This window comes from Psittacula echo (assembly GCF_963264785.1).
Source record: "Psittacula echo genome assembly, chromosome: 7".
Lineage (NCBI taxonomy): Eukaryota > Metazoa > Chordata > Aves > Psittaciformes > Psittacidae > Psittacula > Psittacula echo.
In genome coordinates, this window is record NC_137740.1 from 43835123 (window position 1) to 43859599 (window position 24477).

Sequence of the window (24477 nt, forward strand, 5' to 3'; positions counted from 1 at the left end):
AACAATTTAGATCCTGCAATTTGGCAGCCAACAAAAGGGGGGGACGTAGGAGAAAAAAATCCAGGGAGCCTGGAGGGGGAAAATGATAGCCAAACTTAAAGCAGCACTGAAATAAATCAAGACCAAACATACTGTTCCCTAACAAAGACATGAAACAGAACTTTAGGAATTAAGTAGGTTCCCTTGGGCTACAGCAGGGAGCCATTGAGCTTGTACACTAAGTGCCGCCAAAGTCAGCCTGAACAATGCAAATCTATGAAGCCACTGAAATACTGTCACAAGTGTAGTATTTATCATTGAGATATGGCCCAGGGTACTGTAAGTTACCTTCTCAAAATCTTCCTTGTTTTTTGGAGGTGGTAACATTGGAGCATTAGGATTCTTCAATCTTTCCCTAGGCTGGGCATTAAAAGGCAGTCCTGATGGAGGAGGTGGGAGGGTATGCTCCATCATAGAAGGTGGGATGTATATTGGATGTGGCGGTATAGGTACAGCTTTGCCCCAACCTAACTTCATTTCAAATGACATAATCATCTTGCCTGAAAAAGTGAAAGTAAACAAAACAAAAATGCTATTATGCTATAAATTGGTTCTGCATTGCTCAAGATTTCTCCGTGTACGCACAGCATTTAAGTTTGCCTGCCATGGTTTACTTTTTGCTTAACTGACAATTAGTGTATCACATCTACCAGGCTACATCATGCAAATGAAAGCCTATTGCATGAAATGTTCAATTAATCCTCCCCCAAAGCACATTGTCAGGAGACTACAGTACAAATTACTTGACTTGTTGGGGAAAAAAGAATTTTAAAAATTTGATATTCAGCACATGAGAATGCGTAATTTTTAAATCATACTATTTCTGCACTTCACCAAAATGTTTTGCTCATAACAACAAACTTGAAATTATGCTATCAAAACCAAATGTAAGAACTCCTACATAGTGTAAGCCTTACTAATGGTCCTAGTAAAGGACCATTTTGACTAAACTGTGCTAGGGCAACCTTTTAGTTTTTATTCTTTTTGTCTTGGATGCCGATTTTTCTTTTATTTCCAGGCTCTTCCTGAACTGTAAGGACACAGCTTTCTTCATTTCTTATATGCAAGATTACACATCCATTGTATTAGTTACCTCTTCAGTATCAGGAATTTAGCCATTACTCTAAAGAATAGAACATATTTGTCACCAATTATTTATCATAGTCTGTGCCCTAGTCAAATTTATTCACAAAAAAAATATTGTTGGGAAACAACTACAACAGATTGCTTCTTAAAATAGCCTGTTTAGAGGAGAGATTATCAAACATTACCTCCTGCTCACATCTCCGAAACAGTTGGAAATGTTACATCTTTACCCACAACAAAAGCTACCAGTATACTCAGCCCTTGTGTATGCTGTAGTTTGACAACATTCAGCTGCTAGTACAACAGTGTGAACTAAAATCACTGCCAGTGCGATACCTATTCAAGTTACAGCACGCCTACCTACTAGCCTGATAAAACAACTTTAAGACATAGTTAGTCCTCAGTATGCCTACAAGAAGAGTTCCAAAATGAGAAATCTGTTTACCATTTAAATTCTTTAATGCTCTTTCAGCATCTCTCCTGTTCATAAAGGCAACAAAGCCACAATTTCTTTCTCTCGCTCTTTCTTCATCAGTTCTTGGCCACATAATTTTAACACTTGCTAATGGTCCAAAGCGTCCAAATTCTTGACATAACATCTCTTCATTCATCTACATGAAAAAAAGGTAAAAATTATCATCTTGCTACTGTGTTTCTAAGATTCTCATCCATATTATTGTCCAAATGTAGAGATTTAAATTTGCTGAGTTTCCAGGAAAATAACACTTTATTGATGCCTTCCCAGTGCGATCTACTGCAAAAATAATAATTTTTAGAACTGCATTTTAAACTGAGGGCACTCAAATTTTTGAGATCTGATACACCTTGCATGAAGATACCCATGGAAAAATAATTTTAACTGAGTATTTTTCCATCTAGTAACCAACAGTCTAAACCTTAACTTTTGCATCATCATGTGCATATTCTGATGAACACTGCCTCTACAGTCCCCAACTGTACCTAGCATATGGGTTTAAACATATGCAAATGGTTTAAAGTAAAAAAAGGGGAAAACTGCCAAGGGAAAAAAATTCATCTGGACCCAAACATGCCAACACTGCACTCCTTGACTCCAAACTTACCTGGGGATTAATATTTCCAAGATACAAATTTGTTGTGCTTGGATCTCCAACATCATGTGACCCTGGTGCATAATCATCCAGTACTACAGTGATGGAGGAAAAGAAAAAAAACCAAAAGTCATAATTTTTGCTATGCATTTAAGTGGCAACATTAGACTGTATGAGAAAAGAATCTCTATTACCACCAGATGATCTGTTTCTTCTTGAAGGAGCATCCACTGAATAAAGAGAAGAAAAACACATATATCATTTAGTCTACAAATCATGTAGCCCAAACAAACATAAAAAATAGTATTTACTTACTTGAACGACGCTGTCCATCTGAATCTGACTGAGGTGGTTCAAAACGACTCAATCTACCTTTTGTTTTATGTCTTTCATCACGTTCCTCTTGTATTCTACAAACACGTAATGTAAATAACAACTTAGTACTGTTTTGAGGGGTTTGTTCTATAATTTTAAAATTTACTTTAAAACTATGAGAATTTTTAATATTAAACAATAGGTTTCTTAAAGATTTAAAATTGTCATTATTTTTTAAGTTCTGTTTAATCAACTGGAATATATCTACTAGAATTACTCCAGCTGCATGCTTCCTCATTCATACTGTCAGGGTGTTTTAATCTCAAACAAAATTTACTTGGTTTGAGAAGCAGTTTACAAGACCAGAAATAAGAATTGTGCCCTGAAAGTGACCCAAATTCAACATCCAACTGCCAGAGATCCACTGACCGTTCAGATGGCTTTTTAAAATGCACACAACTCCTTAGCATCTATTTCCCCTTCTACCTTTCCTAAGCCTGTAGGCCACCTTGTAGGGTGATGGACAGCCCCACATGACTATCTGCACAACATACAGGATCTCATCTCATTTTATGCCTTTGAGGATAGTACTCACAAAATAACTACTTGGCCATTTATAGGTTCATAACGCAGTACCTATTGTTTACTAATGCATACAAGTTATTTTGGTTTCCATCTCTAACATCAGGGAAAATGTATGGCACATTACACTCAATAGATGCACTGCTCTATCTGTTGTATTAGACATACAAAAGTGAAAGAATCTTTGAGTATTATTCAACTTGGTTTTGAAATTAGGCAAGCTGAAGTATATTTCTAAATCTTAATTCCAAGTCTTTTTTCTGCATTAACACAAAAGCCCAACCTCATACTGCAGTTCCTCTGGGTATAGTTTGAGAGACACTGACAAAAGGTCTCACTCTTCCCTAGTCTGATACACATTTCAATTTCCTCATCAAGTGAAAAGTCAACACCCAAAACCTGAACATCCTTATCTATTTCAGTACCTACTTGTCTTTCTGTATCATCACTAACTTCAACGAGGAATGAGACCATGTTAACTCACGTTCTCATTTACAAGCTCACACTTGCTAATCCGTAACAGAATTGCATCCCAAGGTGGGCTTGTAAGTAACAAACTGACAGCAGCTGTCAGAGAAACAAATACAGGTCTTCAATTTTTATCCTAGCAGACGGCTGGTTGATTCAATCAACATAACTCCTCTAAACATCTGATCCAAAAATCATCTTCGGTAGCATGGGAAACAGACAGTCACTTACTGGGATCTCGGAAATACTTATGCATTTACATGTAATTTTTTTTAGTTAATTGCTCCAGATATTCTTGTGCTTTGGAAGGGAGTACCAACGGGTTTCAAATCAAACATCTCCAACGTTCAGGGAAATCCATTCATTTCAATAGATAAATATTTAAGCTAACGTAACAGACTTTTTTGGTTTGTTTTTTGATCACGTTATAGACTCTGGTCAATGCTACATTTCAAAACAGAAGTCCTTTTCAGCAATAGTGGTAAACGCTTCCTATCACCAATCAGCATAAGGGCAGAACTACCACGGAACATCATGAGCTAATTAGATGGCAACTGATTATCCAAATCACCAACATTCATATAAAAAGATCGAACTCTGTTTAATTATCATTGCCATTGTTAATTAAACCATGCCACTCCACAAGCATCTGGGGAAAGAAACTTACTTTGAGAAACAGCTTAGCAAGAATGATCCTAAATATTGTCTGTGAAAACAAGGTAAAAACCTTGCATCTTCCTTATTTACAATTAAAAAAAAGTCAAACTTACTGCTTTAATTCTTCTTTGAAAAGTTCCAAATTACTCTTTTTCTTTTCCTTCTCTCCTTTCTTCAAAGGCTAAAATTAAAGATATATCAGCCAACACTTCAGCAAATAAGATGAACAAAAATAAAAACTACATGTATATAACAAATATTTAGATGATTTCCATGCATATTTTACCCACAGCTTTCAAATCAAGAAAACTACAGGAGAGAGGAAAGAAAAAAAAAAAACCACCACAAAAAAACAAGACTTGAAAACATTAATACTGAGCACTATCAAACACAAAGCTAGCAAATATAAAATTAAAGATAGCTTAAGCGAAACTTGACTACTTCTCATTGCTACAATGCAGCATGTGTGATCACTCTCTCTACAACGTACAGATTTAAAATATCCACGATTTATTTTGTCAACTTAGAAGCTGACTACACCCCTAGCAAACCATCAAGCTCTAATTATGTGTGCACATTTGCATAAATTAATTTACATACATATATTCAACTATTTTATTCACAGACTAACATTCTACATGAAAAGAATTTCTTCTCTTGCTTCCTTTCAGATATAAATACAGGTCTGAAGAAACAGTTATTCTAAATAGTACAAGATGATCAGGAAAAAAAAAAAAAAAACAAAACCAACACTCTGGAATGACAAATATGGATATCGTAATTTTTTTTTACTGTAATGTGTACCTTAACTAACTTGTGAACTTTCATCTTCAACAACATTGCTTTCATATAACCGAATTTAAATGAAAACGTTTCCAATAGGCAGACATACAAAATATTTATTGTGTTACACACTACAGCTTTGGAAAAACTGGACTTCCTACTCACCCCAGGCATAGTTGTTTGTTTGTTTTTGTTTTTGGGGATGGTCTGCCAAATAAATAAAATCATTTTTACCTCATTATCTTCAATCACCATTGGACAGGGCAAGTGAGTAAACTGATTGCATTACTTGATAAGTATTTATGACAAATTTGAAAAGCAGTAATAGTCTCACAGTACAAACACTTGCATATGACATAACAGAGCTCAGCATAATAAAAAAATGCTACAATTCATTTCGGTAACTGTAGAGTTTTACGTACAATGAAAATCACAACTGCCATCCAGTATTACCACAGTAGTCAAAATCTGAGTTTTGTTTAAAGTTGGAGGGATGGCATTACTCACAATTATCACATTACATCTCATTTCCCACCCTTACAGGCAGTATCATGTATGTTTCACTAAAGCTTACAAATTGTAGTGAGCTCTATTAAAATACTTTCGAAAGACATTCAAGACATTAATTACACATTACACATACAATAGTAATACTAATCATAGGTAACTACCACTCGACAACTAAGTTTGTTCATATTTCCATTACTTTTTATGATAAAAATCTCAGTTGAAATAAAAAAAAAAAAGTATCACACCATGCTTCTGACAGAAGTCAAAATAAATTAAATAAAAACAAGGTGCTCAGCTTTAAAAATGTTCAAGTTCTACAACCCATCTGGTACAACTCAAAGAGCAAAGGGACTTCTCAAACACCACCTGAACCAAGAAAAACTTAATCATTGCAAAGGTCCTTTTTTTTAAAAGTTACAAAAAGCTAAAAAGAAATGGCAGGAAGAAGAATTGCTTCTAAAACTTCACAAATTCTTGGGATTGGAGATACTGTTACTTTGCAAGTCACTACATCTGTATTCATAAGAAGTCTGCCTTAGCAGAAACATAGTAAACACAGGTGAAAAAACAAAGGGCAGCACTAGGAATATCCCGGATACAGGGCTACTGGACCTCTGCATTTCATCATCTTGTTATTTGCTATGGGATTAAGCAAATCAAAACGTTCACCTTCTTTCGATATATGATAAATGCAGATCAAACTACTCTGTAAGATCTCACAGACTTTTTTTAAAACACTTCTAAATATTTCCTAAGTATGGGTTTAATATTTAAATACAGAACTTACAGGCTTTTTGGTTTCTATCATTAAGAGAGACGGAGGCTTCTCATTAGATGGCTGGTTTGGTTGATTTTTTTGATCTGAAAATCGTGATGAAGGCTTATAGATTTTACCCCGTTTTTCATCTGTTTCATGCTCCTCTGCAATCAAAGGCAAATTAAAACCAAATTGTATTAACTAATGTTGCACAATACTGTTCATTAGAAAGAATACTATTGCTCTTTAGTCTTGTTCATTCAACATATTACTTCATTTTAAAAAGTGGTAATATAAACTTCCCTAATTTAGCATCTTTTAATATAAAGAACAAAGATTAGGTTTTTAAAACAAAACAGTTCTTCCTCTGAAGTTTTAAACACGTCATAACACTACCTACCTAGTGAGTCAAAGCATAAAGCAGATTTTAGCTACTTTAGATCAAGTTTCCTTTGATACTTCTAATGTAACATTGATTTTAAAACATAATTCAAAGCAAATCTTCATCTTTACTCAAAGCCAAATGATCCCCACCCCCCCAAAAAAAAGTTATACCTTTAGATGCATTAACGATTCCTCCTCTTACAAATGTTTTCACTTTATTACCATCACCTCCTTCAAACGCAGCGAGGAATTCTTCATAAATTTCTGCAGCAGCCTTCTCATCCTCCTACATAGCAAATGTTAATCTATTTACTATCATCACAGAACAACCTTCACTAGACAGCTATTCTTAAATTAGCTATGTGACATTCTTTTTTATTTTCTAGAGTTCATGCTACAAACTGTATCACGTAAGTTTCAATTTTAGACAGAATTCAAATTTGAGAGATATGTGGGGAAAACACAGCACATAATACATAAAGCAAATAAGGCCTGTATGCTCAAATGTGACTGTTCATTTACAAGAGTTTACATGGCAATTTAACATTCAAAAGATAACAAAAAGAAAATATCAAAGATCAGCGCTATGAGACTGAAGCTTTGTTGACCTAAGCATCAGAGAATAGCACATATTCCATCCTAGCCATTACAATCAACCCATGTGACTGAAGGAAATTAACAACAATCACCGTCATGTATTTCACAGAGAAGTTAATTCAATGACTTAATAAAGCCAAGTGTAACACTAAATTTAGCACTACCATGTTTCTTTAGCTCATATTTCAAACAACGTAGGAGATATCCCACTGAAACACAGTAATGTGTCTAAAGTTCAAAGCCCAAAAGTTTCAGAACTTCCACCTTACCAACTATAGGCTACAGATTTCCTAATACTCGGACACTCCCCAGTATCCTAAAATTCAGTATCAAAATTCAATGTTTTTATTAATTCCAAATAAAGTAATTATACAAAAATAGGTTTCACAGAATAACAAGGATGTGTATGGAAACAGTTTCAGAGATAACAGGTACTCTTTCTAATTACTCAAATCCAGTGATACAGAGCCACAAGGAACAGAAAATACCCTAAGGTGATGCCTGTCTTCATTTTGAGCAATACAACAACCAATGAACTGTTGTAATTCAGTAGTTCAGGTAGCCAGAACTTTGATTCTGCCGCAGAAGGAAAGAGAAGCAAGCTTCTCTCTCTGTATATATATATTAATACCATGGATGCCAAGAACACATATAACACTAAAATATAATTCACTTTTGTTCTTAGAAAGCTACAATTATCAAAATAATCGGGTGGTAAAGCTGAATGCAATCTAAAAGCAACCTTATTTCAACTCTGCATACAAAATAAAATTTCCACTGTACATCATTACCTTCTTTTTTAACTCTTCTTGCTCCTTCTTGCTCAGAGTTCGTTTGGCAGTACTCATTTTGCCAATACTGAATGCTTTAAGTTTGCTTTCCATTAGAGGCTGCAAAAGAAATAAGAAAACAAACATTTAGCTTTTTACAAAACAATTGAAATAATGTTACTCTTCATGTGGTCTAGACCAAAAACTTTCCACCTGAAGTGACTTAACCCAAACGAAACAAAGAAAAAGTTTCCTGTAGTTATCTCTGAACTTGCCATTATCTAATACAACCAAAAAAACTTAAATTTAGGGGTTTTAAAAACAAATCATCCTCCATTTAATGAGACAGATTGTAATACAGTCTTCAAACACAGCTGAAGTATGAAGGGTACTTGCTGTAAGAGCCTGGAGATCTAATCACTGCACAACAGAGAGTTTCTATACCTTTGGGAACACAGCCTTTGCACTACAGTTCCTTTTTGATCATCTCAATGACCAAGAAAAGAAAGAAAAAGAAAAGTTCCAAAAGCTTTTCTGACTATTTTGGCCAGAAGAATGTTTGCACAAGGCTGAACAAGTATAACTGAAGAACAAAAGAGATGCTAAATTTCAGCTGTACTTCAGGGTTAAATGTAGTATTTTGGCTTGAAGAAGAAAATGCATTCTTGAGGTTTTAAGCTACTAAAGAAAAGACCTTATATTTAGCTCATAGAATCTTTCTAATCTAAGTAACTTAATCGCTATTCCTTCCTCCCTTCCTTCTTGACATCTTGATAAAGGAAGGACTCCATGTAACAGTCATTTCTGGAGAGTATGAAATTAGAATTCTTAGGATTATATTTAGGCAGTTAACAGACAGTAAAGCATTGAGAGAGTACAGACAACAGGATGAAGGCCATGTTCCAAAGACAGAGGCAATCGGAGGGAAACAAGACAAAAGAAACTTCTCTGGGAACTCTTAACTCAATACAGTAACTCATAAAGAATCAGCACAAGAACATGAAAAAAGCCCCAGCAGAACAAAACATAAGCAATTAACCTTTATTTTCAAAAATTTTGTAATACTCTTACACTGCACAGTGATGCTTAAAACCACCATTTATGCAATGACAGCTCTTTAAAAAACAATCAGCTGAATCTAATAAAACATCAAGACAAATAAGGTGAATGACTTACCTATCATATTATTTAAAAATTGCCAATGCCAACAGCACAGGGGAGTTTCCTTTAGGAATAACCTTCTATGTAAAAAGTTTTATTTCCAGTATCAGCTTCCTATTCAGAAATTTTTTTACATACCAAAAGCACTGTGAAAAAGACCTGTTTGAAACACCTTCTGTTCATAATCCTTTTTTCGTATCACAAACACCTGCTAGATCTGTACCAAGCACATGACCAAAATATCTCAAATTTCTTTGAAAAATGTTACCTACTTCATCATTAAAAGGAAAACTATCAGTTACAAATTAATGCAGGGTTGTCTGGAGAGTTACCTGGTTTATGACAATGTTTGTCAACATGAGTTGCTGTGACAGGTTTATCACGAGTTTCTAATGCATCTGTGTTTTTGAAGTTAAGATCAGTTTTCCTGTTCCCTGAATGACAGCTTGTATTTCAGTATAACTATATACAACCTTGTGAAAACATAGGCATATCACTATGGCACGGCAATGGAGACTAAAGGCTTATCCTGTCGTCAGGAAATAATCTCTCACAGTGATTTTACAGTATACCTGCAGATCAGCCACGAGTGTATGTTCTAGTGACATAAGGGAAGAAGCTGTAAGATAATGAGAGTTCTGGCACTAAGATCTGATCAGTTTAGACAGGGTCTCAGGAAAAATAAAAAGCCCACAAACAAAACACACAACACCTTCAAAGTGGCTGGAGCAATATGAAGTTAATAGGACTAAACTAATTTATGTCTGCTAGCTACATTCCAGTAGGCAATTAGATTATTATTAACCACATGCATTTTCATAAAGTTCCAAACAATACCGCTATACAAAACCTGAAAGCCTTCCTCCTTCAAAAAATGGAAAATAATACAGTGAAAAGGGTAAAGCAAAAGATGGAAACAAAGAGAAAACTTTTAGCTGAGTAATCAAATCACCATAGGAAACCAAAATCCCATTAAATGTAACACTGCATTGACTTTAAGAAGGCACAAAGTACTGAAGTCCCAGTCCCATTAACAACGCAAAAGAGATTTAAGAGTAATTTTCCAAATTGTAGCAAGTAAAGCAAAATCAATAAAAGTACCTTTCTTTACGAAAAGTTTCTGCTATCACAACTTCAATAATGTTATCTTACAAGCAATTTAACAGCTGGTAATTGACTTTTTCATATAGAAAATCAAATTGAAATCTTGAAGAAAATCCAAACCACAGAATGAACTGTCTGGTATTAGTGCTCTGTTTGGCACTTGCTGCCTGTTTTCATTTTAGCTCAGAAATAGGTAGGCCTTCAAACAACGTACCAACCACATGACCACATAAGGTTCCTGCAGGGTGGCAGGCGGGGGGAGACTAGGTAATAATTCCTAACTTTCGCTTGAAGTATATGCTATTAGAAAGAAAAAGAAATTATAAAGTTAGGGCCACACTATTTAATTTTTTAAAACCCAACCGTACACAAGAAGACACTTTAATATACAATGACCCTTACAATTAATCCCCTAGTATTTTAAACTATTCCTCTGTACATGTACAGCATCTTTTATGAATACGTAGGATCATGGAGCACAGACTTCTATGCTAGTGGTTGGTTGAAAGCTTCAAGGAATACCTTTAAAAATCAAAATCAATGGTTGACTTACAAACACCTACAGATTAGATACCTAATGCACCAGAGCCTGCCTACAGCAAGTGGTTCTCTGTAGAAAACAGGCCTGATTTTGAATTTGAGGGTTTGATAAAACTTTTTTTTTTTTGTTTAGAGTTTGTGCTGGGGTTTTTTGGGTTGTTAAGTTTTTGTCTTTTCCATTATTTTGTACTTACATGTGAATCAGCAGATCCACTGGTGTGTACTGCATCTGGCACCCTGACCTGAAGAGAGGATGAAGAAGTGTGAGACATAGAAAAAGAAACAGACAAACAACCTCTGTTTTATTAATTCAGTTCTTTGAACGTGATTTTCATTTCAACTTCAACATCCATATACACAAGAACAAAGATACATGTATTTTAATGTAATGTATTTTAATGACATAACTGAACAGGGTCACAACATAAACAACATCATATAAGGCAAGTAAGGGATTTAAGATAGACTATTCTTGCTACAATTAAAAACATGTAAATTTCCACAGCTGGATTTTATAAACATGCCACCAACACTACTGCAAGCTCAAAAGAAACAACAAATATTTGTTACACTGAATCTGCAAGAGTTATCATTAAAAGCTGTTAAAGTTTACATGAAGTGCTTGATTATATTTGCCTTACTACAAAATAATTTCCAAAATTGCTCTGTGTGCACAGATGGAAACTGGCCACCTCAAGAGCACTAATTTAAGTCTCATTGGTACATATGTACTAATTAACATTATTAAACTGTAACTGAACATTAACACGTAAACCAGTGTACATACAAAATTAGCATATGATTTTTTTTTTTAATCTGGTTTTTAAATGAGTTTAAGTGATGGAGAACACTCCAACAAACAGGACTGAGCATATTTTTAAATTCTTAATATCCATATTCCAGAAAACCTCACTGACATAACATCAACTATTACAACATAACTCTGATGCACAAGTCATACCTACACTGAAATCTAAGTAAAAATAAAACATTTCTATTAGCCAAAATCTGTTCATTAGTTACAGAACCTTAACACACCTCCTTATTACCAGCAACTTATACTTTCCACCAGAAATAGTAATACAAGAGTGCTCATCTCCAGTCTTCCAAAAGAGACAAGCACCAAACACTACTCTAGACAGTACTTTACTAGACTTCATTTTCATTTTGCATCATGCTTTTTCATAAACTAAGAGCTATTTATCTTTGCACAAGTTTATTCCTATCTTTTACAGTCACATCAATTTAGAAAAGAACAGTAGACAGCACTTCAAGAACCAAAACTATGACCACAAAGGGAAAGAGACACACAAAGATACAACCCTTAATAGGGAGAAGCAAAAGGCTCCTAGGAATTTGTTTGGGTTTTTTTTTGTTGTTTTTTTTTTAAGAAAAAGAAAGGGGCAGGGGGCAAGCGCACCAAAAAAACCTAACTACCTCTTACTGTCAGACCTGCCAAATCCACCTACCTGCAACACCATGCTTTAATCACAAGGCACATATTTGCACAGAAGTTAGCAAATTTAGTTCACATATATCAGTAGTAGATCATTAAAATGTACATGAGAGCAAATATCACAAGCATCTTCTGCTAACAGCACTTTCTGCAAACTTTTCCTCTGTACTTGGCTCTTAATTTTTTTTGTGATTCACAACTGCCTATAGCACTCTAATCAGTAACATGTTATACACAGTTCTACACACTGCAAAAATGTAGCTTAAGGAAACCTGTCGTTCCCCCGAGAGCTTATCATTGTATAGCACAACATCACAGACGAAAAAAAGACACTGTGCTAAGGAATTTCAGAGCTTGAAAACAGCATTCTTCCCACTGCCAGCTGCCACCCTGCGGCAACCAACACATCAGTTACAATTCCATTCTTAAAAAAAACCAAAAAGCATTTTCAGACCTGTAGTTAAAAAGATAAATCTCAAATGCGGAATGATACGGTGCCATCTGCCTTAGAGTACTGGCAGATTCGAGACCTAGCACTGCTTGGAGGAAGGAGGTTGTTTGGCAACAGCAGAATGAAATTACCATTTCTCAGTTCTCCACATCTGTTTCATTTACAGAAGTTTTGAAAAGCAACACCTTTGAACAGGGACTGGTGCTGAAACTGCTTATAGGAAGAACAACAAACAAGGCACCACATAGTAACAAACTGTACCAACGCTCGGTACAGTGACACAACACAATATCCTGAAGTAAGAACATAAAAAAAGTAACAGACACTAAATCTGTTTCTCCAGCAACAGAGCAGGTGATACTACTTGGAAAGGCTTTCAATGCATGGTAGCACAGAGAGATTCTGAGGGCTAACTGCAAGAAAGCAGACCAGTGATCAAAAAAGTCTGGAAGCCACTGAGCCAGAAGTACAGCAATGCTCCACAACCCACCAACAGGGACAATGGCACTGTGGAACAAGCCACTCCGACATCAACCAAGCAACAGAAATTCTACTAAGGTGTGCTCTGAAAACCTCAAAAAGGAGTTCTAGCTTTTAGATCAACTTTATCTCACAAAACTAGCAGCTTTGCAGAGCCACATTATTTTCCTTCTCATATAGTTCTTCTTTTCCCATCTATAAATTTAGTTCATACCTTTGGTACTGCTTCTGACCATCCAAGCAGCTGTACTCAGGAAGAACAAGATGAAATAATTCTTGACAGAATTATGTATTGCTATCTGCCAGTTTCTAATAAGCACTTAATAAAAAAAAAAAAACCTAGTTCACACAGCACTGCACTTTGCACTGCTTTGACAAGGGGGTAATTTTGTTTCCTTAAGAGTTACACCCCCTGAATTGACTCAGCAAACTCACAGCGTCCTTCTAACATCCACAGATAAGAGCATTTCACATGTTGCCCACTTGTTTTGAAACCCAGACAAGCATTATTTATTCCTCTTATCATCATATTAAGTAGCTCAACTAAACTAACTGTTAAAAGAAACATACCCAAAGCTCTGTCCTACATCTGATGATGTCCAAGATGTGAGGATAGCTCCTTCATGTTCCAAACATTAACAGAAAAAAAATGCAATGAGTCCATCTTTCAGCCATTGCCAGCATAAACAATCTACAAACATTCTCTTATTCCCAGTTCATTGGCTCTACTACTCTGCATGAAGCCTTCTCCTCCGCCCCAAACCAGACTATTTTCCAGCTGGATCACTTTCACTACACAGGTCTCTCAAAGAATTGTGCCAGCATAACTTAAGTAGCACTGTAAGCTGCTGAAATGGCATTCCAGTAAAATACGGCCCTGTCAAACCACAGCTTTGGAGGTCAGGTCACTCAAAGCTCCATTACTGAGTATAGCCAAGTTCACTCAACCTTCAAAAGAAAGGTTTTCAAAAGAAAACAAATACAAAAAAAACCCACCCCCCAAAAAAAAAAAAAAAAAAAAAGAGCTTCAAAGGATCATACAAATGAGATTTGTGCCTAATTTCTATTAGTAAGCCAAAGCAAAGAGCCCTCTCTCAGATTCTGGTGTTTAAATTTTTTTCCAGCTTCATGGCAGCTTCCAAAGAAGACAGAGAAGAGGTGACTGCTCTCTCAAATCTTCCTTCCTGCCAGCAGTCCAAGTGCCCACAAATCCAGCTCTTCCTAGTTTCTCCATATGTAATGATCTCTCAGTAAAACTGGCATGATCATGTTATTTCACAAATACTTAAACTAAGCTGTATTCAGTAAGCAAACTTGGTTTGGGGTTTTTTATTTGTTTGGGGTTTTGTTTATTTTTATTTTGTTTTTACTAACACTGATGTCATTTTAGTAAAACAGTAAAGAGCAACAAAAGCACAAAAGCTGCCAACAAAACCCAGGAGACAATCCATGGCCTTCCAAATGCTGAATGTTATTTTTACAACTGTAATGGCTACAACTTCAACATAAATAAAAGCCCTGCCCTTGCAAAAACTAACAGCTTCAGGGTAGTGTTTATAAGAAACTAGTGTGAGACACTCCTGCCCTGTTTCAACACCTTCCATTGATTCTGCCCCCATATTGAGCACACTGAAGTAGATTACTTTTCCCAACCTAACTGATCACTTAGAAAAGAGAGAGTTGGCAAGTCCAGCTAAACCAGCTTCCAATTTACACCAAACGCCTCCAGTCATGCCAAATCAACTAAAGAGGACAACCTCTAGGTGGGGAAATGCAGCTAAGGTGAGGACTGGCTTGTGTCTGCACTGATACCAAGGAAAAGCAAATGGAATCACCACTTAAATTAAGATGTTAAAATGCAGCAAAGGCAGGGAGGTTTCCAGCCCAACTAGTCTTTTTCATTCTTCCTTTCTCTATTAAACTGTCTAGAAAACAAAAGCTTGCAAACACCTGAAAGTTATTTTATATCTAATCCATTTACTCTTTACATTTACTGAAACAGATGAACAACAATATGGAGAAAGTTAAAGACAAGTTTCACCGTCCTGCAGAATGCTGCATCTAACTGGAATTCACCGCACATACAGATTTTACATTGCTGCTCTACATACACTTCAACTTGCCAGAAAAAGCAGTCTATTCATAAGCAAGTAATCACTGTTCTTCAGTATTTAACTAACACATAACTTAGTCAAAAGCCCAAGAAATGCTTTTATGATTAAGGAATATTGTTAAAACATATTTTTAGAATGAAAAATGGAAACCTACAGTTTGGTACAAGTGGATAATCTCTTCTGCCCCATGATACCCAATGTGTACAGTATTACATGTAAGAGCAGTGGACATGCAATATAACTATATTGGACATGCAGTAAAATCACTGTTCTCAGAAGATAAATAAGAAATTGGAAGAGTCATTCAGCAGCTAATATTTCACTGTATCAAGATAATAATTGAATATAATCGGTATCTGCCATCTCAGAATCATATCCTACACTCATCTCCTGTGCAGTCTTGGGCAATCTCTATTTTTGCTCCCATAATTTTGTCCTTGTTTCCTACTTAGATTTCTGGAAAATTCAAGCACATATCTTGCTACGCCAATCTCAAAGTGACAAAGGAACAGATGATGCTTTTGCAACACATTTCACATTGGAAATTCTCAAATTTATTTAGAAGCTGACAATATCCTAAAAAGCACCTACCACCACAGCAACACAGGTAATGGGTGCTCCTGGACCTGCACCATCTCCAATGAAGGTTTTCAAATAGTAAATCAAACAGCTAATGCCCCAAGAGCTAAGCATGTCTGGTTTTATTTCATTTCTCAACAGAAACATTTTCATGGATCCAGATATATACAATCACTATTTTCTTTGGCACATGAAATAATACTGACAATTCACAACAAGCAGAATCTATAATGTTAAGCATGGGAAAAAGACTACTGGAAACACAGCACATACATCTAGAGTAACAGGAGACTGAGGGGCAATGGGACATGGCAGGATACAGGACTTCCTCAACTGGCCTCAACACATTAACATACATTAACTGATTTCACATTCTTTAGTAGCCCCACTGACTTGAACGCTATAGATGACTTGGTATGAAGAGTTAAGTGTCTGCACATACCTCTGGGTATGAGAACTGAAATCTAGGACAGAAAGCAATTCCTACAAACTAATTATTGTATATTAAAAAAGAATTATCAATACAGGAATAGTTAACAACACAGAAAAGTCTACGATGTAAAGAAAGGGATCACACCTGGGTTTGTTTTGTGTGCCATGTTATCAGTTACAGGAATCAATAATTAAATTATAATTCTATGTCTAAGTATATATGAAATCCCAAAATGTCTTATTCTCTGGAAGCCATTCTCTATAACTTAAGACCTACTTCACTACTAAAGTTTTCTGTCCAGCTCTTCCTTATAGTTCCAAGCCAAAGGCACAATCCAAAAATGCTTCCTACCAATATTTGAAATAGATCGAAAAAGGGAAACAAAAATAAACCTCTCTGACTCTAGTAACACCAACTGAGTAAACATGCAAAGGCTCTTGGTAACTACATTTCAGATATTTTCCTAGCAGTCAAAAAAGAGAAAAAAATAAAACCTGTTCTGGCTGAACATGAAAATGGGTAAAAAATATTAATCTGTATATCACTGGAAATTCCTGAGCCAAAACGTGCTTCTGCCTTGGCCGATTTACACACCACACCAAAAAAAAGCCACACTACAAAAAAAACCAACCAAAACCTGGCAGTTTTATATGATTCGGGCCTAAATTTGCAACAGAGCTCAGTGAAATGGAGTGCTTAATCGCTAATCGTCAAACCATCTGCTGCCACTGCGACCCCTAAAACTCCACTCACCCTCTGCTCTCCTAGCAAAAGGGGTGTTGAGGGGCACAGGCTGCTCAGGGCCGCTGCCAGCCACGCACTGGCTTCAGCCCGCAGCCCTGTACAAGTTTGGCATAACTCCTGCACTAACTGGACTTCTGGTCTGCGAATCCAACCAACAATAATTACAGGAAGTACGAGCGGGTACAGGGAAAAGAGCGGGGAATACCACGGTGGCTTTGGGAAATACACAATTGCATCGCAAATCAAAAGACGACCCTCGATCAAAAAGTTGCGTTTTCCTTTACACTCGGAAGTTAAAAACTAACCCCCCGCGGGCTCCAGCTAGCGGGGTATCAGGACACCCAAGTACGAAGTGGATGAAGCCTGCACCGGGTCACGGCTCAGGCATTAAGCGAACCGTCCGCACCCGACGCCGGGCGCGCCGGTTGGAGCAGGACGGCTCACGCCTGCCGTTACAGTGCGCCCCGCGCACCCGCCCCGCCCCCACGGCCCTCCGCCGGGGCACGGGGACGGGAGTAGGCTGCTGTGGCCGACCTAGCAGACAGACGTGCCCAGGGCGGTCTCGGGAAGCGGGGATACCAGGTGAGACAACCGGGCCCGCCGGCCCCACCGCGCCGCCCTCTTCCTGGGCCCCGCAGTCACCCCGGGCAAAAAGCAGGGACAGAGCAGGCCGCGCCACCCGCACCTCGCCGCCTTGCCACTCCCGGGCCCCGCCGCCGCGCCAGCAGGCGGCACCCGTACCCCCCCGTTGTTGGAACAGGCCCGCGGGCCGCCCCGGAGAACGGCCTCACCTTCCCACTGGCTTTCTGCGAGCTGCTGGGCGCCTTGTCCGCCATCTTGCCTCTCCCCTCGCTCAGCCCTGGCGGTGAGGAAGCGATCGTCGATCCCACCGAGCCCGTGAGCGGAGGGCGGGAAGCCGACGGCCGAGACACCGATGGAGCGGCCTCCGCCCGCCGGGGCGGGGCCTGGCCGTGTGCCCTCTCCTCCGCGGCTCGCGGCCGGTGGGTGGGTGGGTGGGTTTCCTTGCGTGTCCTTGTGTTCTAACGGCGGCAGAGGAGAGCCCCGGGGAAGTCGCCCGGCTTCCCGAATCTGCGCAGCGGCCGCCAGCGTAACGGTCGTAGGCAGTCATAGACGGCCAGCTTGGGGCCGAGCGCTGCGCTCTGAGGAGGCACCAGCTACCGGCTCTTCTCTGTGTGAAGGAACCAGGATCCCGCGAGAGAAACCCTCACGCGTGGGTCGTTTGCAGACACAGAGCACCGCCCGCATGTGCTGCACCCCGCGGCGGGGACAGGGTCACACTGATGTTGTGCACATCTCTCCTCGCCCCTGATCCTCGTTCTCAGGCACCGAGCAAGCACATGGCCATACAGCTTGGAGGCAAGACTCGCCCCTGAACATCTAGGGAAGTGACACAGAAGGAATACTGGTTTGAACATCATCAAAACGTTACATCAAATCAAGAAAAGCCCAGGCATAAAAACCTGGTCATCTGCTTGGAACTAGATGATCTTTAAGGTCCCTTTCAACCCAAATCAGAGTATGATTTTATGACAGCACAGCAAATCATTCATTGTTGGGTTTGATAGCACAACAGCAACTTTCTTTATTACCATTGCTTAACTAGAGATCATAACCAGGGGTCTTGCATTCCTGTGCTTTTATGGGTTTCAGCATTTGTGGAAGATGCTGGGGTTGAGATAATACTGAAGGAAAAGACAGTAGATGCACAGAAATGAGTGAAACCTTTATATCATAGAATCATTGAATGGATTGGGTTGGAAGGGACCTTAAAGATAATCCAGTCCCAATCCTCCTGCCATGGGCAGGGCCACTTTCCACTAGACCAGGTTGCTCCAAGCCCTGTCCAACCTGGCCTTGAACACTGCCAGGAGTGGGGCAGCCACAGCTTCTCTGGGCAATCTGTTCAACAAAATCTACCAATTCCTGACACCTACTGCCCTGTGAGCAACAGGAGGGAGCAGGGCCTGCGCTAACAACCACATTTGTCAGTGGAGGATGAAGTGGGATCTTCCAGAAGAAGCAAAAGGAGAGGGTGAGGTGGGCAGGGGCAACTGCGGAAGGCTGGAAGTTCAGAGAGGAGGGCAAAACCCTCCCCAGCTGTGTGGGGAGATGGTCTGATGGAGTGTGTCGCTCTTCCAGTAGCTGTCTTCAGGGTGAAGGTTTAGCCAGGAGTCTGTCTATGACTACTGACGCAGTGTCACCGAAACCTGGGAAACAAACTCTCCAACCAGAATGACAGGTTAGAAAGCCAACATCACTTCATGACGGTACCAGGTGTGGGGGAATCACTCCACCTATCACACACACCCAGAAGAGACAGCTTATATATCTTCATTATATACATATACTTTAATTCCATGAAATGCCCACCACTTCTCATGTGTATGGTAATCTGGACAGATAAAGCCATGGCGCAGGTGCTGTGAATTTTGAGGAGTGGTCTCTGGGAATTGTGGTGGTTGGTTGGGGAGAAATACCCCTACTCATTTTATCCTTTTGTGGAAATCCATTAGTTAAGGCCGTTGGAATGTGTTTAGTCTTTCCAATTAACTGCATGTTCTTGTTTGGTCTGATTTATGATCCTGAGAAGCTCCTCGAGTTACTTTCTTTAGCAGCCATTTACCTATTTTTCAGGCCTTATCAACAGAAGGAAGGCCTACATTGGTTTGAGAGAAGACGCCTGGTTCTCTTATGCATGCCTTATCCTGAGAATTGTAGCATGTATACACAGTGAAATACTAGTTTAAGAATCCTTGTAGCTCTGCCCATGTCTAAGTCTCTATATTCAGTGAAATACTAATTTAATTCAGTTATCAGTAGCACGGGCCCGGGCGCTGGCTGTCACATAGATCACAACGCGACCGGGTAGGCTGCTTAGCGGAAGCACCCTCCGCCGAGCAGCGGGAAACGCCGCCGGCCGCTACCATGCGCGTCCCCCAGTAGGGGGCAGGGACACCCCGCGCCGGCACCCAGCGGAGGCCACGCCCAGCAGGCGCCGGTGAATCTGCGCGGTATCTGTTCCCGGTGACATAGGAACGGCGAGATGCAAAGACTAAGAATAGCCATCACTCTCTGGGGGGAAGTAGCTTCACGCCGCAGTCAGGCGGTTGACCAGGCAGCGCTGCTGCAGCTAAGCAAAAGGTGAGGCAGCCAGTGAAAGGTCGCGCGGCACAAACACGCATTTCGCCCTGCTTCACAAACATCCCTCCACCGGCTGCAAAATAACCGCCAAAAATGGATTGGCGCTAAGGATATCGAGGGATATCAGGTGTTTATTGAGCTCTCCCCAGCAATAAGCGATCAGAACAAGAAGCGTTGCTGTAGCAACCCCTGACACAAGACCGTGCTGCCCGGATCTCCTGCTTCGCGCTGGAGCACGGCGCTCCACTTCTGCATCCACCTGTGCAGCTCTCTGTGGGCATTCCAAGGCTTTGCTCTGATTCGAAGTGGAATCATTGATAGTTTGGAGAGAAAAAGGGAGAAATAAAACCCACACCTGGGCAGCAGGATTAGGGGACAATTCCATCAGTCTTGGGATTTTTTGAGCTCCAAACTTGCCCTTCCACAGGAATGAATGGTGTTGGCCAAGGAGCTTTAGAGATTGATTAGGCAGGATTTTACTGCTTCATAATCCAAATTAAGCCCTTCTCCATCTCACAGCTACAGGTTGGGCAGAGAAGAGATTCAGAGCAGCCCTGCAGAGAAGGACTTGGGGGTGTTGGTCGATGAAAAAATGAACATGAGCCGGCAGTGTGCGCTCGCAGCCCAGAAAGCCAACCGTATCCTGGGCTGCATCAAGAGGAGCGTGACCAACAGGTCAAAGGAGGTGATCCTGCCCCTCTACTCTGCTCTCATGAGACCTCACTTGGAGTATTGTGTGCAGTTCTGGTGTCCTCAACATAAAAAGGACATGGAACTGTTGGAACAAGTCCAGAGGAGGGCCACGAGGATGATCAGGGGACTGGAGCACCTCCTGTATGGAGACAGGCTGAGAAAGTTGGGGCTGTTCAGCCTGGAGAAGAGAAGGCTGCGTGGAGACCTCATAGCAGCCTTCCAGTATCTGAAGGGGGCCTACAAGGATGCTGGGGAGGGACTATTCATCAGGGACTGTAGTGACAGGACAAGGGGTAACGGGTTCAAACTTAAACAGGGGAAGTTTAGATTGGATCTAAGGAAGAAATTCTTTACTGAGAGGGTGGTGAGGCACTGGAATGGGTTGCCCAGGGAGGCTGTGAATGCTCCATCCTTGGCGGTGTTCAAGGCCAGGTTGGATGAGGCCTTGGGTGGCATGGTTTGGTGTGAGGTGTCCCTGCCCATGGCAGGGGGGTTGGAACTAGATGATCTTAAGGTCCTTTCCAACCCTAACTATTCTATGATTCTATGATCTTTCTCACTGTTTTCTTGAGAACCACTTCACCAGCTTGCAGAGGCACAGGATTAGTGTCATCCATGACCTGCTTCCGGATTTTTTTAACATGGTAGTGGAAACAGGTGCAGCAATGACTTAGAAGCAAATCAGCTGGGGAACTTGTGCTGGATAGAAGAGGCACTTAGGGCCACAGGAGGAGACACTAGATGCTGCTCAGCTCTCCTGGGACTGCGTTAATAAACCTGGCATGAAAGAAAGACTAACACTTCAGGATAAAAAACAATACGTAGCTGCAAAGAGAAACATGCCCTTGGATACTAGAGTTTTGGGAGCACTAATGTTTAGAAAATTTGTGTTCCATTTGGCCTCAATCCCTTTATTTAATCCGTCTCATTAATCCTTTTTAATTATCCACCTCATTGTTTAAATCCTCTGCTTACTGCTCAGCCTCTACACTCTTTTGTAATGTGTAAACTGCCCCAAATTAAGAACATCATGATCCAGAGCACGCTGTGAAAACCAGGAAAGATATAGTTAAGAGTTTCAAAGGTCATCACCAAGGAAAAATTTTCAGAATTAATTGTACTCCTGAATCTGTGCTATTTATAACACATCACAATAGTACAGTAGCTAGTGAATGACAACACATGTCCGTGTCTTGGGCTTAATGGAAGAGGAAAGGGAGGGAGGAGAGAGGGCAGGAAAGGAAACAGTGAGGTGCAGAAATCTATGGAGAATTAGTGCTGGAACAGATAGGCTAATACTACTAAAAAGGAGATATTAGACATTTTTCATTATAATGCAGTAGGCCTGGTTGCATGCAGACCTGGGAGTTGTTCATTAACTGTTGTTACAATGACAGATACCATTAGGCAATATACTAGCGAAAATTGTGAATTATCATGAATAATTAACACTAAGCTACATTAAGTAAACCACATGCTGCCGTGCATTATCTTCATCTTTCTGGATGTTTTTTTCCCCATTTTCAGAGGAGATCTTTCCCTTGTTCTCATCCCAGGCCAGGGCACTGCTGAACTGCTGCAATCCTTCTGCAAAGGTGGATGTGAGGGAAGGGGGGGGAAGGATTTAACATACTCTGTAAGTTCCCTACCCTGTAGCAAAGGAAGCACATTTCAGGGTGCAACATGGGTAGGTCAGGAGAAGGACGAAAGTGTAGCTGCTGTGTGTACAGGTTTGTAACTGTCATTTCATGCCCCTGGTAGTGGCTCACAGATCCCTAAAACCACAAGCCATGTGCTGTTTCCCCATTACTTATGCAGCAGTCTTACAGCTTCTTTTCCCTTATTGCACCCTCCATCTCCTCCCACTCCTGAGACTGAAAACTGCTAGGCAAGGATTCTCAAAATAGGTAGATGCACACTCCCACACACACTCATGTGTTGCTAGGAAGCTATGGGTGTGCAGCACAGGAGGAGAGCAGAGAAGAGAGGCAGCAGCATGCACAGCTGGAGCACAGATAGCCTGGGCCTCATTGAGATACTTCAGCAGGGATCCCCAGAATAACAAAAAAGAGCCAGAAAGGGTGGCTGGGAGAGGGAAATTCGGCATCAAGGTTCCAAGGAGTCTGGACTTGTTACTACTGTTCTGTCTGCTGTCTCCTGGCTGGAGCCATCTGTTGCTCCACCTCTGGGTTCTGGTGCCCTACCTTCTCTCAGCTGCAAGTCCTGCTCCAGTCCTGCAGTTCAGCATCCGCTTTCACTGAGGACCCAGCTGCTCTCCTGGGGCACATGTCTTACCAAGAAATATGGGTTCTTTCTTCCCTGGGACTCCTCAAGCAGTGGGGCCAATTACACAAACAAGTCATGGGAGTGACACCTGACTTGTGTTGTCTGGCAGAGAAAGGCTGGCAATTTGCAGTGTATTTTCCAGGCATTGGTGCGAGTATCAAATGAAGGCTTAATTCCAAAAGCTCTCCTGCAGCTTCTTGACACAAAGAATTAGCCTACGTGGCTAGAATCCAGATGTACAAATTTATCCACTGTTTAAAAGCATGGAAGTTCAATATGAGTGCACCACCAATCTTTCTTTGTCCATACCAAGAATCCCTTCTTTCAGCTTACTAACAGCAAGTAGCAATTTGTGCTCTGGGAAGCACTCAGCACACACAAACAAAACAATTTCTTAGCTGTACACTTTGTAAATGAGGGTTCACTCCTGCAACCCTTGCAAAGGACTTTGCTCTTGCTGTGAGCCCCTGGTAGGCAGGACAGTGGCAGATTCTGATGAGGGAAAACATAAGAAATCTGCAAACACCAAATATGCTATTCTTCATCACAGTGACACTAATTTCACTGCAATACTTATGTTCAGATTTGCTGCTGCCCAGAAAAACACAAGTTCTACCCCTAGTCTTTCAAAAACAGGGGTTTAAAGACAACCACCAAACATTTTCTTAAAGTGGGATTTTTTTCCCCAGTTTCCTGTGTTTAGGGGTTCCAGGGTTGATTTTTTTTCCTGATTATTTCAGATTGGCTTTATGCTGTTTTTTAAAGCATAAAGACCACAAACCTGAAAATACTCAACTTGAGGGTAAAAAGGGCAGAAAATTAGAAGCTTCTGGTGAAAGAGAGGTTAGGATGAACACTGCTGTGCAACCATGATGGTATCAGTTATTGTGATTCCTTTCACCATATATGGCTGTTCTCTCCTCCAAGTGAGGCTTTATAATACAAGCATCACTTTCACTTTTCTTTATCTATTAAGGAATTATGTTTGTGATGTGCAATTGTCCCTAATTAGTTACTCAAGGAGAAAATGATGCAAGATTCCTGTTTATCCAGTCTGAAAAAGATAAAGGAGTTGAATGTCTAAAGGCATTCATCTCTTCAGTATTAGATCACAGCACGCTTCCTACTCAATTATTACAGAAGATTGTAATCACTGCAGTAGAAAGTTATCTATCAAGACATTATTTTCATGAGATTGATAGACACTTGAGAAAGGATTAAAAAAAATGAAATCACATGGGACAAAAGGACCATGT

At 40.0% G+C, this 24477-nt stretch overlaps 1 protein-coding gene across 6 annotated transcripts in view; it reads right to left on the reverse strand.

The window, feature by feature from the left end:
- Positions 1 to 17997, reverse strand: part of U2SURP (U2 snRNP associated SURP domain containing) — a 46648-nt gene extending 28651 nt beyond the window's left edge. Inside the window, exons 1-12 of one of the 6 annotated variants that reach the window (XM_080623104.1) lie at positions 17872 to 17997; positions 11018 to 11065; positions 8040 to 8138; positions 6823 to 6937; positions 6298 to 6431; positions 5166 to 5207; positions 4331 to 4398; positions 2511 to 2605; positions 2390 to 2425; positions 2208 to 2290; positions 1571 to 1736; positions 328 to 539 (exon numbers count right to left, since the gene is read on the reverse strand). In XM_080623104.1, coding sequence (XP_080479230.1) covers positions 328 to 539; positions 1571 to 1736; positions 2208 to 2290; positions 2390 to 2425; positions 2511 to 2605; positions 4331 to 4398; positions 5166 to 5207; positions 6298 to 6431; positions 6823 to 6937; positions 8040 to 8138; positions 11018 to 11065; positions 17872 to 17916 — 1143 coding nt within the window. In that variant the 5' untranslated portion in view covers positions 17917 to 17997. Of the gene's footprint in view, positions 1 to 327; positions 540 to 1570; positions 1737 to 2207; positions 2291 to 2389; positions 2426 to 2510; positions 2606 to 4330; positions 4399 to 5165; positions 5208 to 6297; positions 6432 to 6822; positions 6938 to 8039; positions 8139 to 11017; positions 11066 to 17871 lie in introns of those variants that run through there. The other 5 variants (XM_080623101.1, XM_080623100.1, XM_080623103.1 and 2 more) reach the window with 5 other exon arrangements.
- Between the last annotated feature and the right edge of the window lie 6480 nt (positions 17998 to 24477).